The sequence below is a fragment of the Pan paniscus genome, chromosome 4, assembly GCF_029289425.2.
Source record: "Pan paniscus chromosome 4, NHGRI_mPanPan1-v2.0_pri, whole genome shotgun sequence".
Classification (NCBI taxonomy): domain Eukaryota; kingdom Metazoa; phylum Chordata; class Mammalia; order Primates; family Hominidae; genus Pan; species Pan paniscus.
This window is the reverse complement of record NC_073253.2, coordinates 172,973,356-172,986,531: the sequence shown is the minus strand read 5'-3', so window position 1 is coordinate 172,986,531 and position 13,176 is coordinate 172,973,356. Positions and strand designations below refer to the sequence as shown.

The window sequence follows — 13,176 nt, the reverse complement described above, 5'->3', positions numbered from 1 at the left end:
GGCTTTGGTAGAAAAGGCTTGTAAAGGAGGGAAGGGGCTAGAGTGAGGTGTCATGACCACTCCAGTGGCAGAGGAAATAGAAAGGCCTGTGAAGAGGTGAGGTTTATTAGAAAATAAAGTATAGCAGGGAATTCTCAATGAAAAAATAAAATCAGCAGAGATCCTGACACAGTCCTGTTCTATGGATGTGCGGTGAGAATTTGCCTGGGTGTGGAGAGGATTTCTTTTAGGTTAATTAAAGTGTCCTGTGCGTGAAATAAACTGTACACTTTGGAAGCTTACAAGTTAATTTTTTCAAGTGCCTGCAACAGGACTGCAACGGTGACGGAAATCTCTGTTGAGAATGTGGACACTAGAAAATCTGGGGATATGTAGTACGGAAACCCACACACCCCCCTCCCAGACACACTGACCACGGCACCACATGAATTCACAAAAGACATGGCAGGCCCCTTGCACGGGATCCCACCCCACCTTCAGAGAACACAGTTGCTCCCGGGGACTGCAGAATGCGGCCACTGTTTCTTATCTAGAAAAACCATTTCTCCCATCACAGTCTAGGTCCTGATTCACAACATGAAGCTCAGCTCAGGCTGCCTGTCTACAGGAAAGCCAGTGAGACAGGGCCACATTCCTCAACATCTGGATTACTCATCAGTATGAGAGGGGTTCCCCAATACGTACCACGTTGTGGAACTCCCAAAGATGTCTGTAATGACAGAAAATCAATTGCTATGAGCATCAGACCATGCTGTGTCCTGTGAGCACAGGACTTTTCTTCGCTTAGTGACATTAGAAAACAAGATGGAAAACCCGTGTTCAAAGGAACCCCAAAGAAGCGAAGAAATCGACTCATACTACAGACACACATTTTTCTCAGAGGATATTTCCTCTGAAGTCCATGTTGGTTGGCAAGTAGCTGATTTTGCTCCAAAGAGAACAAAATGGGTAAGGCTCACTGCTACACAACGGGTGACTGATGCTGTCATTTTCTCCCACTGTCTTAAATCAAGCTTCAGTGGGGACAGACTCTCACTTACCATTTCCCCCAAGGACACTGTGTCACTAAGATATATATCTTCAGATTCTCATATCTTAATTTAATCCAAATAAGATAAAGCTAAGAAAGCAACAGTTTTTTCTCAGACAAATCCAGGTGGCCTGACCTTCACCTCCTCTCGGTCCTCCTCCTCGCCGTTGTAACTGGACAGCTCCTGAAGTACATCCCTGAGCAGAACTAGGAGGACACAGAGTGACCGTCAGCACCTTGGTGGTGGTGCTCATGAACAATTCAGTAACACTGCTTGAGGTGGGCTTGGGAGGAGGGTAGCAGGCACAGGAGAGATGCAGGAAGAAAGAGAATCAGGGCCTTTGGCTTCCTAGCTCCAGGCCACCTCATAAACATAAAATAGCCAATCTCAAACAGTGCACACCACGCAGTGCAGGCTGTGTGTCCCTGGCAGCCTCTTAGGGCTCCTCCTTCCTAATCTGACCTGAGCTAACTTGCCCTCTTATTGATCCCTGACAACGTCATTTCCTCCTCACAATCCACATGTGCTGCTGATCTGTTTATCATCCCTTCTAGAGGATTTTGTACGGAATAAGAAGCAACCTTTCTTAAAATAGGAGATTTAATTCTAGCCAAAAGAGTTTATTACTAACTTTCTGGTACAAGGCAAATAAACCAAGATTTGAAAATAATTTTCCCACCATTTAAAGATGACCCCTACTTAGCATGTGGTATTTGTTCTTCCACTCTCCCTTTTCAACAGAATTTGTGTGCACTATGATGTTCACTGCTCCTCACGCTCACACTGACTCCAGCACTGGGACAGCCTGTCATGGGGAGCAGCGAGGGGGTGCAAGGGGTGGGCACTGACCCTCTCCAACCCAGCTGTGCAGGAGATTCCAGCAGGGAAAATGGGTGCCCGGCTAACACCCAAATTGAGCCTTGACTTTTTTTTATTGGATTCTATGTCTTGGGATTGGGTTCCACTGAACTTCTAAGACTTGCGGTGATTATCTCCTTAAATACAATAGAGTATGGCACTGATTATTGTCTGCTTTTGAACAGGAGCTGAGGAATGACCTCAACGCTGTAGACCAAAAGCCTGAGGATTCTGTGTGTTTTACATTAATGGTCACACTAAAGCCCACTGTGCAATGTACCTACTCAAACCCTGGGTTAGCTGACCATTGAGACCATCCGATAATGATAGTGTTTGGGATCTGAATAGCTTTTCATTCTCCCACATGCACACAGAAGTGCTGGAATCACTTGGCCTAGCAAGAAATTATACCAGGGCTTTGTGACAAATTCAGTGTAGTAGCTCATGGCATTAACCTTCCACTCATCCCTGAGTTCACATGTGCCTCTTCCATTTAAAAGACCAAGAGCTTGGGAAATTCAACTCTGCAGCATGTCCATCTGAGGACTGGGGATATTAAACTTATCTTCAGGTACAGCTGTGGTGGAGGATGAATGGGTTGATTTATGCAAACTGTGCAGTGGTGATGGAATTTTTCTTGAACATTGATCCTCATGTTGTGCTTTGCAGATGGGAGTGTGTTTTCTGGGGAAATGCACACACACTCCCAAAGACATCCACAATCATTCCATATAGACTCTCTCCTCTGTCCCTCCCATCCCTGATGTACCACCCCACCTTACATGACACTGCTGCTTCCAGGGATGACAGTAGCATGGTTAGAGTGGTTTACTGGATCTTAGCATTCTTTTAAACCAAACTTCCCAAATCTCATTTCTGGCAGACAGCTCAAACCAGAGTGTCTCTTGAACAAAGGCAGGCAAAACAGTGCCGTCTTTGCAACTCTAATATTTTGAACCTAAACAAAGAGATGATCCCAGAATACGTACGTTCGGCCAGTGTGTCTGGGTCCCCCTCCATCTAGAGAAAAACAAAACACTATGAGGATCAGACCAGGCTGTGTCCTGTGTGCACAGGTCTTCTCTTCACTTGTTTATGTTAAAAAAACAGATGGTAAATAGTACTTGAGACAATGGCCCCGATATCTAGAAGACATTCGTGGAAAGGCACAAGATTTTTGTGCAACATTTTCAATTGTTTTTGTTTGACAATTCCAAATTTTTCTCAAGAAGAAGACATTTCTCTTAAGGTAAATGCCTGCTGACACACAGTTTGTAAGTGTGGATGCCATCTGAAACCACTCTTTAGTTGATAATGAACTCTGGCATTTGCCCACCAAGAAATTCTGTCAGTCACCTATAGTGTACATGGCGAGATGTATACATCTTAATTCAATTGAAACAGAGAAACCGAGAGAAATAAAATTTCCTTTTCAGAGGAAAGAAGACGACTTTACCATGTGAACCCCTGTGGCTTCCTCAGAGATTGTCTGCTCTGGCACATGCTCCTCCAGGTCTTCCAGGTCACCTAGGAAACAGAGTCGCTATAAGCACATGAGCTCCACTCAGTGAATCCCTCAGGTGGTCTTGGAGCTGTGGACACGGGGCTGGCGTGTGTGGAAAGGTGTGTTCACAGCACAGACTCAGCTGCTGCCGGTCCATCCTCCATGGTGGAGGGAAGGCAAATGGTGAAGGAAGGCATCAGGAAGGCCTCAGAAGACAGAGCCTTGGTCCTCTAGCTAAGGCGACCTCTTTGAGATGAAGTAACCCATCTCAAACAGGGCACACCACACAGTGTTTCCCTGGAGCATCAACGGCTTCTCCTTCCTAATCTGACCTGAGCTAACTTGCCCTCCCTTCTTGATCCCCTAGAGGTCATTTCCTCCCCAGGATCCACATGTCCTGCTGCTGTGTATTTTGTCCCTCCTAGAATTATTATTATTATTATTTTTGAGATGGAGTTACTCTCTTCTTGCCCCGGCTGGAGTATAATTGTGCAATCTCAACCCACCACCAGCTCTGCCTCCCAGGTTCAAGTGATTCTCCAGCATCAGCCTCCTGAGTAGCTGGGATTATAGGCATGCATCACCATGCCCAGTTAATTCTGTATTTTTAGGAGAGATGGGTTTTCTCCATGTTGGTCAGCCTGGTTTCGAACTCCTGACCTCAGGTGATCCACCCATCTTGGCCCCCCAAACTGCTGGAATTACAGGTGTGAGCCACCACGCCTGACCAGAATATTCTGTACTAGAAACAAAGCAACCTTTCTTCAATGAGGAGATTAATTCTATCAAAATATTCTATGTATTCACTAGCCTTTTGTTTTAAAGAAGACTAAACCAAGATTTGAAAATACTCAATTATCCTACCATTTAAAGATGACCGCTACTTGGCCCGTGATGTTTGTCCTTCTGCTCTTCCTTTTAACACAGTGTGTGTGTGCCATGGGACCTGCTGCTGCTCATGCTCACACTGGCTCCAGCACTAGGACAGCCCATCATGGGGGCAGCAGGTGGGGGTGCTGAACCTCTCCAACCCAGCTGTGTAGAAGAGTCCAGCAGAGAAGATGAGCACCAGGATAACACCCAAGTTTTTCCTTCGGTTCTTATTTGGTGCTGTGTCTTGGGTGCGTGTGCTGAACTGCAGCATATGTAAGGCTTGTGGAGTTTATGCCATTAAATACAATATAACATGCCTGATTATTTTCTGCTTTGGATCAGGAGATGAGAAAATAACACAGCACTGCAGCCAAAAGCCTGACCTCGCAATGTCTGTTTCCCATTTGTCACCACACCAAAGTCCACTGTAAAATGTACTTATTCCTACACTGAGTTATGTGACCATTGAGACAATCCTACATGAGAGACAGTGTTTGGGATTTCTGAAGGCCATGCAACTTCCATATGCACACATAGGTGCTAAAACTCTCTGGCATAACAACAAATTATATCTGAACCATGTGATTACTTCAGAGTAGTAGCCCATGGCATCAACCTTCCACCCACTCCTGAGTTCACCTCTGCCTCTTGCACTGAGGAGATAAAGCGCTTGGCAAATTCATCTCTGCACTATCTCCGACTGCGTACTGGGGATATTAAACTGGCCTTCAGCTACAGCTGTGGTGGAGGATAAATGGGCAGATTGACGTTAAGGTGTGCAGTGGTAATGGAATTTTTATTTACAACACTCATCTTTGTGTTGAGCTGTGCACACGGAAGCATGCTATCTGGAGAAATGTACACATCCTCCCAAAGACATTCATAATCACTATACATAGACTCTCTTCTTATACCCACCCCCAACCTTGATGCACCTCATTCGATTTCATAGAATGACACGGCAGCTAACAGAGACTACGTAGGATGGTCACCACTCGTCAGTACACTCTTAGAAATTTCTTCCCAAACCTCATTTTCCAATAGGAAGCTCCAATGAGAGTGGTTCTCCAGAAAAAGCAGGCAAGAACGTGTCACCTTTCTCAACACTAAGATTTTTCCTTAGCAAAAAGGTGATCCCAGAATACGTACCGTTGGTTTGGGTGCCCGTGTCTGCCTGCATTTAGAGAAAGAAAAACACCATGAGGGTAAGATCATGCTGTCTCTGTGCACAGGTCTTTTCTAAACTTGGTGCTATTAGAAAACCAGATGGGAAATTCTGGTGGAGGCAATGGCCACAAAAATAAAGCCTAGAGAACACTTGTAGAAAGGCACCAGGTTTTTGTGCAAGATTATTTAAAATTTATTTTGGTTGCAAATTCATAATTCTCAAAAAGGTTTTTCTCCTGAGGACAATGCTTGCTGACATAGTTTGTAACTGAAGCTGTCATCTATGAATGCCATCTTCAATCAGTTCTTAGTTAGTAATGAATTCTCATTTTACATTTTCCCACCAAGAAATTCTGTAAGTCATCTATAATGTACATGGCAGTAAGATTTTCCTATCTTTATTCAAGTGAAATTGAAAGAAACCTAGGAAAATGAAATTCCCCTTTCAGACAAAAAAAGAACAACTTACATGGGCAACAGTGAGGAGACTCTGATTGGATGCTTCAGGGAGATGTCCTGCTATAAACTCCTCTAGATGATCTAGGAGAAATAGGGTAAGTGTCACTGCATGGATTCCGCTGAGGGAATCCCTCGGGTTGTATTGGGTGGTGTGGACATGAGGCTGGCATGTGTGAAGAAGGTGGGCTACCCCAGACGGAGCCGCAGGCCCTTTCTCCTTGGTGGTGCAGGCAGGCAAATGAGACAACGAGGAAAGCCATGGGAACTAGAGCCTTGGTCCTCTGGCTAATGCAAGCTCATCAATGGCACTCAGCTGATCTCAAAGATGGCACACCATAGGGGCAGGCTGTGCTTCCCTACAACGTCTCAGGTTCCTCCTTCCTAATCTGACCTGAGCTAACTTGCCCTCCCTTTGTGATCCCTTCTGAGGTCATTTCCCCCTCAGGATCCACATGTGCTGCTGCTGTTCATCATCCCTCCTAAAACATTTTGTACTGCATAAAAGCAACCTCTCTTCAAAAAAATTTAACCTTTGGTGATCAAGCCTGGCAACTACTCTGTGTCTGGCCTGACCCTGAAGTCAAAAAAACTTATGACTTCACTGAACCTTTGAGTCAAACAGAATTAAACCAAGATTTGAAAATACTCAATTATCCTACCATTTAAAAATGACCCGCACTTAGCTTATTTGTCCTTCCACTCTTCCTTTTCAACACGATGTATGTGTCCATGGAGTCAGTTGCTGCTCATGCTCACGCTGACTCCAGCACTAGGACAGACCATCATGGGGGGCAGTAGGTGGGGGCGCTAACACTCTCCAAACTAGCTGTGCAGGAAATCCCACTGGGGTGATGGACACCAGAATAACACCCCAATTCTTCCTTGAGCTCTTATTCTGCACTGTGTATTGGATGTGTGGGCTGAATAAGGGCATGTGGAACACTTGTGGCCATCATGTTATTAAACATAGTAGAATATGTCCCTGATTGTTCTCTGCATTTTTTTTTTTTTTTGAGATGAAATCTCACTCTGTTGCCCAGGCTAGAATGCAGTGCCATGATCAAGGCTTAGGTGCAGCAAACCACCATGACACATTTATACCGATGTAACAAAGCTGCATGTTCTACACATGCATCCTAGAATTGCAAGCAAAATAAAAACAATAAAAAGAGTAAACCCAGAATACATACCTTCTGATGGAAAGCGTACACCTTTCTGCAAATAGAGAAAAGAAAAACATTATGAGAGTCAGACCACACTGTGGCCTGTGTGCACAGGTCTTTTCTGCATTGTTGACATTATAGAAAACCCAATGGAAATAGTGAAAATAGTCAACACAAGGGCCCCAAATTAAAGCCTAGAGGGCACGTGGAAAGGCACAAGTTTTCTGTGCATGATTTCCAAGTTTATTTTCATTGCATGTTCACCATTAGTTTCCAGAAGAAAGCACTTCTCCTATGGAAAATGCTTACTGCCCTAGAGTTTTTAAGTGAACCTGTCATCTTGAATTCATTCTTGCTGGTAATTGACTCTGACTTTACAGCTGCCCACCAAGACATTCTGTAAGTCATCTATAATGTACATGGTAAGATGATCATCTCTTATCTCAATTTCTATGGAAACTAAGAGAAATAAAATTCCCACCTCAGATAAACAAAAAAGACTTTACCTTCACAGAGCCTGGCAACGTCTCCGAGAGTATCTCGGGTGGACACAATGGCTTGCCCAAGGAGCCTTCGTCACGCTCTAGGAAACACAGAGTAATTGTCAGCACGTTGGGTGCACTGAAGGAATCCGTCAGGCAGACTCCCGTGCTAAAAACACGGGGCTGGCACATGTAGACAAGGGGGGTTAACTGCAAAAACGGACCTCCTGCCAGAACATCCTCCTTGGTGATGAAGAAAGGTCAATGAGACCATCAGGAAAGCCACGGAAGACAGAGCCTTGGCAGCACAGACATGCACTGCTGATGCCATGGCAGTGTCTCATCACTCCCCTATGCGTTTTGAGGCCTGGGAAATTTCCACTTTCCTGTTGAAATGTGACAATGTCTTTTATCTTTCCTGGGTCTACATATGCCTCTCTTGCACTTTCCATTCATTTTATTGAACTTCAGACATTGTTGTGGTAAAACATATACAAAATTTATTATTGTAATCATTCAGTGCACACTTCAGGAACAGACAGACCAGAACCGCAGGGGCAGAGAAGAGAAAGCCTCACTGTTTGAGGAGCCCACCCTCTTCTCCCCGACCCTGGATTACAACCCACGCAGGTAACTGGGTAAGTGTGGGAACCCGGAGACTATAGAAAATGAGCAGAAAGTTTTTGCACACTTGTGCTAGATCTCAGAACAGGAATGCAGGCATCGGAACATCACTGGGACCCAAGATGGGCTGCCCAGAGTTGAGCTCTGGGATGAGAAAGAAGGAGGAGGACACAGTCCCTGCCCTCCCAGTGACCAGCCATGGCCAGGATTCCTCCACCTGTGAGTAGGAGACTACTGACTTTGGGACTGATGATTGCAAGGCTGTCTCAGAGAAACTGATCTCTTATGGATCACACGGGAGGGTTGCAAGGACCACCTAAACTCCAGGGCAGCCCCTCTCCCTTTGTTGAGTTCAGCCTGCCTTAGAGAAAGGTCCCCTCCTCGCCTCCTCCGACACTAGCATTAGGCAGCTGCCCTGCCTGGGAGCTGAGGCTCCCTCCAGTAAAACGGAACTCTGGGCCAGGACACTCTTGGCCAATAGTAGCTACACAAGGACCACCTGTCCAGCGACTCCCAGAAGCTGATCTTTGTCCCAGCCACAGGGTGATCAAGCCTGGCAACTACTCTGTGTCTGGCCTGACCCTGAAGTCCATCCCTAATGATCATGTCCTCTCTGGGATAAGTTGAACATTTCAGGAACTCACTCCTGTTCTCTGTCTCTCACTAATTTCTGGTGGTGCCATTGCTGTCAACACACAGGGAGATGGAGAAGACAAGAAACAAGAAAGTAGCTCCTCTGTCCAGGCTTTTGGGAAGATGGCCAATGTTCAGGCCAGCCATGAAGTCAGAGCTCAACTCCTCCTTCAGATGAGGCTTGAACATTCCGGCCGTGCCCAGGTGATGTAGAACTGACTCTCCTGATGTTGCATCTTGGCTTCCCTCGTGGCTTTGCTGCCCTCATGCCTTCCTTCTGCTCCTCCAAATCATGTTCCTCTGCAGGCTCAGGCCAAGGCTGTAGCCTGCTGTCTCTCACATAGAGCCCAACGGGCAGCGGTCTATGAATTTTTAGAGCCCCAATGTTGGTAACACTGATTTGTACCTTTAATCCCTCACAGCAGAAAGCCCCCTGAATACCACAAAAAACTATATTCTAGAGATTAAAGATGACTAGGGGAATCGGGTTATGAGGAGACAGTTTCTGAGGTTAGTGAAGGACATTTTAAAATCACACCAGCCTGATTGTTTTACAATGTGGGATAAGTAATGACACCTACACAGCAATCAAATTTGATTTATACACAATATGTTTCCACCAAATGCATACTCCAAGAAAAAACTCAAGCTAAATTTGGTGGAGTTTATATTCCTATTCACCGAAACCAACTGCGTTCACTTGTTTTGTTTTTGTTTTTTTTTTTGCAACAGCCTTCAGAAACAAACAAGCACCTTTGCCAACAGTCGGTTGAATGGGGACATCGTGGAGCCTCTGCAGTACCACAGCCGAGTTTGCTTTCCCACCTGCAGTGCATGAGCCACCCTCCATCATGCTAGGAAGGCAAGTGCTCACCCTGCCTCTCAGACCCTAGGGCAAACCCCTTGGTTTTCTTTTCATGTTGTAGTTTCTGAGCCGAGCACACAGAAACCATGACTAGGCTGAGGGATACAAGGCTGAAACTCTATATGACCCTGGAATTATCCATTCTGGGCCCCATTATCTTATGGTCAATATGAGGCCTCAGTGGAGAAAGTTGGGGTGATTTCACCCCAACCCCACCTGCAGGCTCCTCTCTTCTCAGTTTCCCAGCAGAACTCGCTGTAGCATGAGGCTGCTCCAGGGTCTAAATGCACAGGAAGAAGCCCTGCCCCACTCTCCCTGCTCAAGATGGGTGGTGGAGGGTCAGTTCTGAGGGCTTTGGTAGATAAAAGGCTTGTAAAGGAGGGAAGGGGCTAGAGTGAGGTGTCATGACCACTCCAGTGGCAGAGGAAATAGAAAGGCCTGTGAAGAGGTGAGGTTTATTAGAAAATAAAGTATAGCAGGGAATTCTCAATGAAAAAATAAAAGTAGCAGAGATTCTGACACAGTCCTGTTCTATGGGTGTGCAGTAAGAATTTGCTTTTGTGTTGACAGGATTTCTTTTAGGTTAATTAAAGTGTCCTGTGCGTGAAATAAACTGTACACTTTGGAAGCTTACAAGTTAATTTTTTCATGTGCCTGCAACAGGACTGCAACGGTGACGGAAATCTCTGTTGAGAATGTGGACACTAGAAAATCCGGGGATATGTAGTACGGAAACCCACACACCCCTCTCCCAGACACACTGACCACGGCACCACATGAATTCACAAAAGACATGGCAGGCCCCTTGCACGGGATCCCACCCCACCTTCAGAGAACACAGTTGCTCCCGGGGACTGCAGAATGCGGCCACTGTTTCTTATCTAGAAAAACCATTTCTCCCATCACAGTCTAGGTCCTGATTCACAACATGAAGCTCAGCTCAGGCTGCCTGTCTACAGGAAAGCCAGTGAGACAGGGCCACATTCCTCGACATCTGGATTACTCATCAGTATGAGAGGGGTTCCCCAATACGTACCACGTTGTGGAACTCCCAAGGATGTCTGTAATGACAGAAAATCAATTGCTATGAGCATCAGACCATGCTGTGTCCTGTGAGCACAGGACTTTTCTTCACTTAGTGACATTAGAAAACAAGATGGAAAACCCAGTGTTCAAAGGAACCCCAAAGAAGAACAGAGCAAATCAACTCATACTAAAGACACAAATTTTTCTCAGAGGATGTTTCCTCTGAAGTCCATGTTGGTTGGCAAGTAGCTGATTTTGCTCCAAAGAGAGAACAAAATTAGTAAGGCAAAAGCTCCCTGCCCCACAATGTGTGACTGATGCTGTCATTTTCTCCCACTGTTTTAAATCAAGCCTCAGTGGGGACAGACTCTCACTTACCATTTCCCCCAAGGACACTGTGTAACTAAGATACATATTGTCAGATTCTCATATCTTAATTTAATCCAAATAAGATAAAGCTAAGAAAGCAACAGTTTTTTCTCAGACAAATCCAGGTGGCCTGACCTTCATCGCCTCTGGGTACTTCTTCCATATGCTGTATAGGTGGAGCTCCCGTAGTCGCCGTATTTGCCGTTTCATCTCAACTAGGAGGACACAGAGTGACCGTCAGCACCTTGGTGGTGGCGCTCATGAACAATTCAGTAACACTGCTTGAGGTGGGCTTGGGAGGAGGGTAGCAGGCACAGGAGAGATGCAGGAAGAAAGAGAATCAGGGCCTTTGGCTTCCTAGCTCCAGGCCGCCTCATAAACATATAATAGCCAATCTCAAACAGTGCACACCAGCAGTGCAGGCTGTGTGTCCCTGGCAGCCTCTTAGGGCTCCTCTTTCCTAATCTGAACTGAGCTAACTTGCCCTCTTATTGATCCCTGACAAAGTCATTTCCTCCTCAGAATCCACATGTGCTGCTGATCTGTTTATCATCCCTTCTAGAAGATTTTGTACTAAACAAGAAGTAACCTTTCTTAAAATAGGAGATTTAATTCTAGCCAAAAGATTTTATTACTAACTTTCTGTTACAAGGCAAATAAACAGAGATTTGAAAATACTCTATTATCCTACCATTTAACGATGACCCCTACTTAGCATGTGATATTTGTTCTTCCGCTCTTCCTTTTCAACACCATGTGTGTGCACCATGGAGTTCACTGCTGCTCATGCTCACACTGACTCCAGCACAGAGACAGTCTGTCACGGGGAGCAGCGAGGCGGGGCAAGGGGTGGGCACTGACCCTCTCCAACCCAGCTGTGCAGAGATTCCAGCAGGGAAAATGGGTGCCAGGCTAACACCCAAGTTGAGTCTTGAGATTTTATTGGATGTTATGTGTTGGGATTGGTTTCCACTGAATTTCTAAGACTTGCGGTGATTATCTCATTAAATACAATAGAGTATGGCACTGATTATTGTCTGCTTTTGAACAGGAGCTGAGGAATGACCTCAACGCTGTAGACCAAAAGCCTGAGGACTCTGTGTGTTTTACATTAATGATCACACTAAAGCCCACAGTGCAATGTACCTACTCAAACAAACCCTGGGTTAGCTGACCATTGAGACCATCCGATAATGATAGTGTTTGGGATCTGAATAGGTTTTCATTCTTCCAGCACACAGAAGTGCTGGAATAACTTGGCCTAGCAAGAAATTATACCAGGGCTTTGTGACAAATTCAGTGTAGTAGCCCATGGCATTAACCTTCCACTCATTCCCGAGTTCACATGTGCCTCTTCCATTTAAAAGACCAAGAGCTTGGGAAATTCAACTCTGCAGCATGTCCATCTGAGGACTGGGGATATTAAACTTATCTTCAGGTACAGCTGTGGTGGACGATGAATGGGTAGCTGAGTAGCTGGTATTACAGACATGTGCTCCCTGCGTAGCTGGTATTAAAGACATGTGCTTCCTGAGTAGCTGGTATTAGAGACATGTGCTCCCATGCCCAGCTAATTTTGTATTTTTAGTAGAGATGGGGTTTCTCCATGTTGATCAGGCTGGTCTTGAACTCCTGACCTTAGGTGATCCACCCTCCTTGGCCTCCCAAAGCACTGGGATTACAGGCATGAGCCACCGTCTCCAGCCAGAACATTTTGTATGAGGTAAAAAGCAACCTTTCTTCAAAGAGGTGATATAATTCTAGCCAAAATATTCTACATATTCACTAACCTTTTGTTTCAAAGAAGACTAAACCAAGATTTGAAAATACTCAATTATCCTACCATTTAAAGATGACCTCTACTTGGCCTGTGATATTTGTCCTTCTGCTCTTTCTTTTAACACTGTGTGTGTGTGTCATGGGGCCCGCTGTTGCTCATACTCACACTGGCTCCAGGAATGGGACAGCCCTTCATGGGTGACAGCAGGTGGGGGCGCTGACCCTCTGTTACCCAGCTGTGCAGAGATTCCAGCAGACGAGATGGGCACCAGGCTAACAGCCAATTGGCTCTGTGAGATCTTGTTGGGTGCTGTGTCTTGGGTATGTGTGCTACTGAATTGGA

General features: G+C 45.5%; 1 protein-coding gene across 2 annotated transcripts in view; it reads right to left on the bottom strand.

Annotated features, from left to right (window-relative positions):
* Positions 1 to 13,176, bottom strand: part of LOC117978296 (protein FAM153A-like) — an 81,363-nt gene that overhangs the window by 31,056 nt on the left and 37,131 nt on the right. For both annotated transcript variants that reach the window (XM_055113069.3, XM_063604325.1), the window contains exons 7-16: positions 11,190 to 11,269; positions 10,696 to 10,720; positions 7,562 to 7,638; positions 7,083 to 7,107; positions 5,903 to 5,973; positions 5,416 to 5,440; positions 3,346 to 3,416; positions 2,879 to 2,909; positions 1,167 to 1,237; positions 685 to 709 (exon numbers count right to left, since the gene is read on the bottom strand). In XM_055113069.3, coding sequence (XP_054969044.1) covers positions 685 to 709; positions 1,167 to 1,237; positions 2,879 to 2,909; positions 3,346 to 3,416; positions 5,416 to 5,440; positions 5,903 to 5,973; positions 7,083 to 7,107; positions 7,562 to 7,638; positions 10,696 to 10,720; positions 11,190 to 11,269 — 501 coding nt within the window. The remainder of the gene's footprint in view (positions 1 to 684; positions 710 to 1,166; positions 1,238 to 2,878; positions 2,910 to 3,345; positions 3,417 to 5,415; positions 5,441 to 5,902; positions 5,974 to 7,082; positions 7,108 to 7,561; positions 7,639 to 10,695; positions 10,721 to 11,189; positions 11,270 to 13,176) is intronic.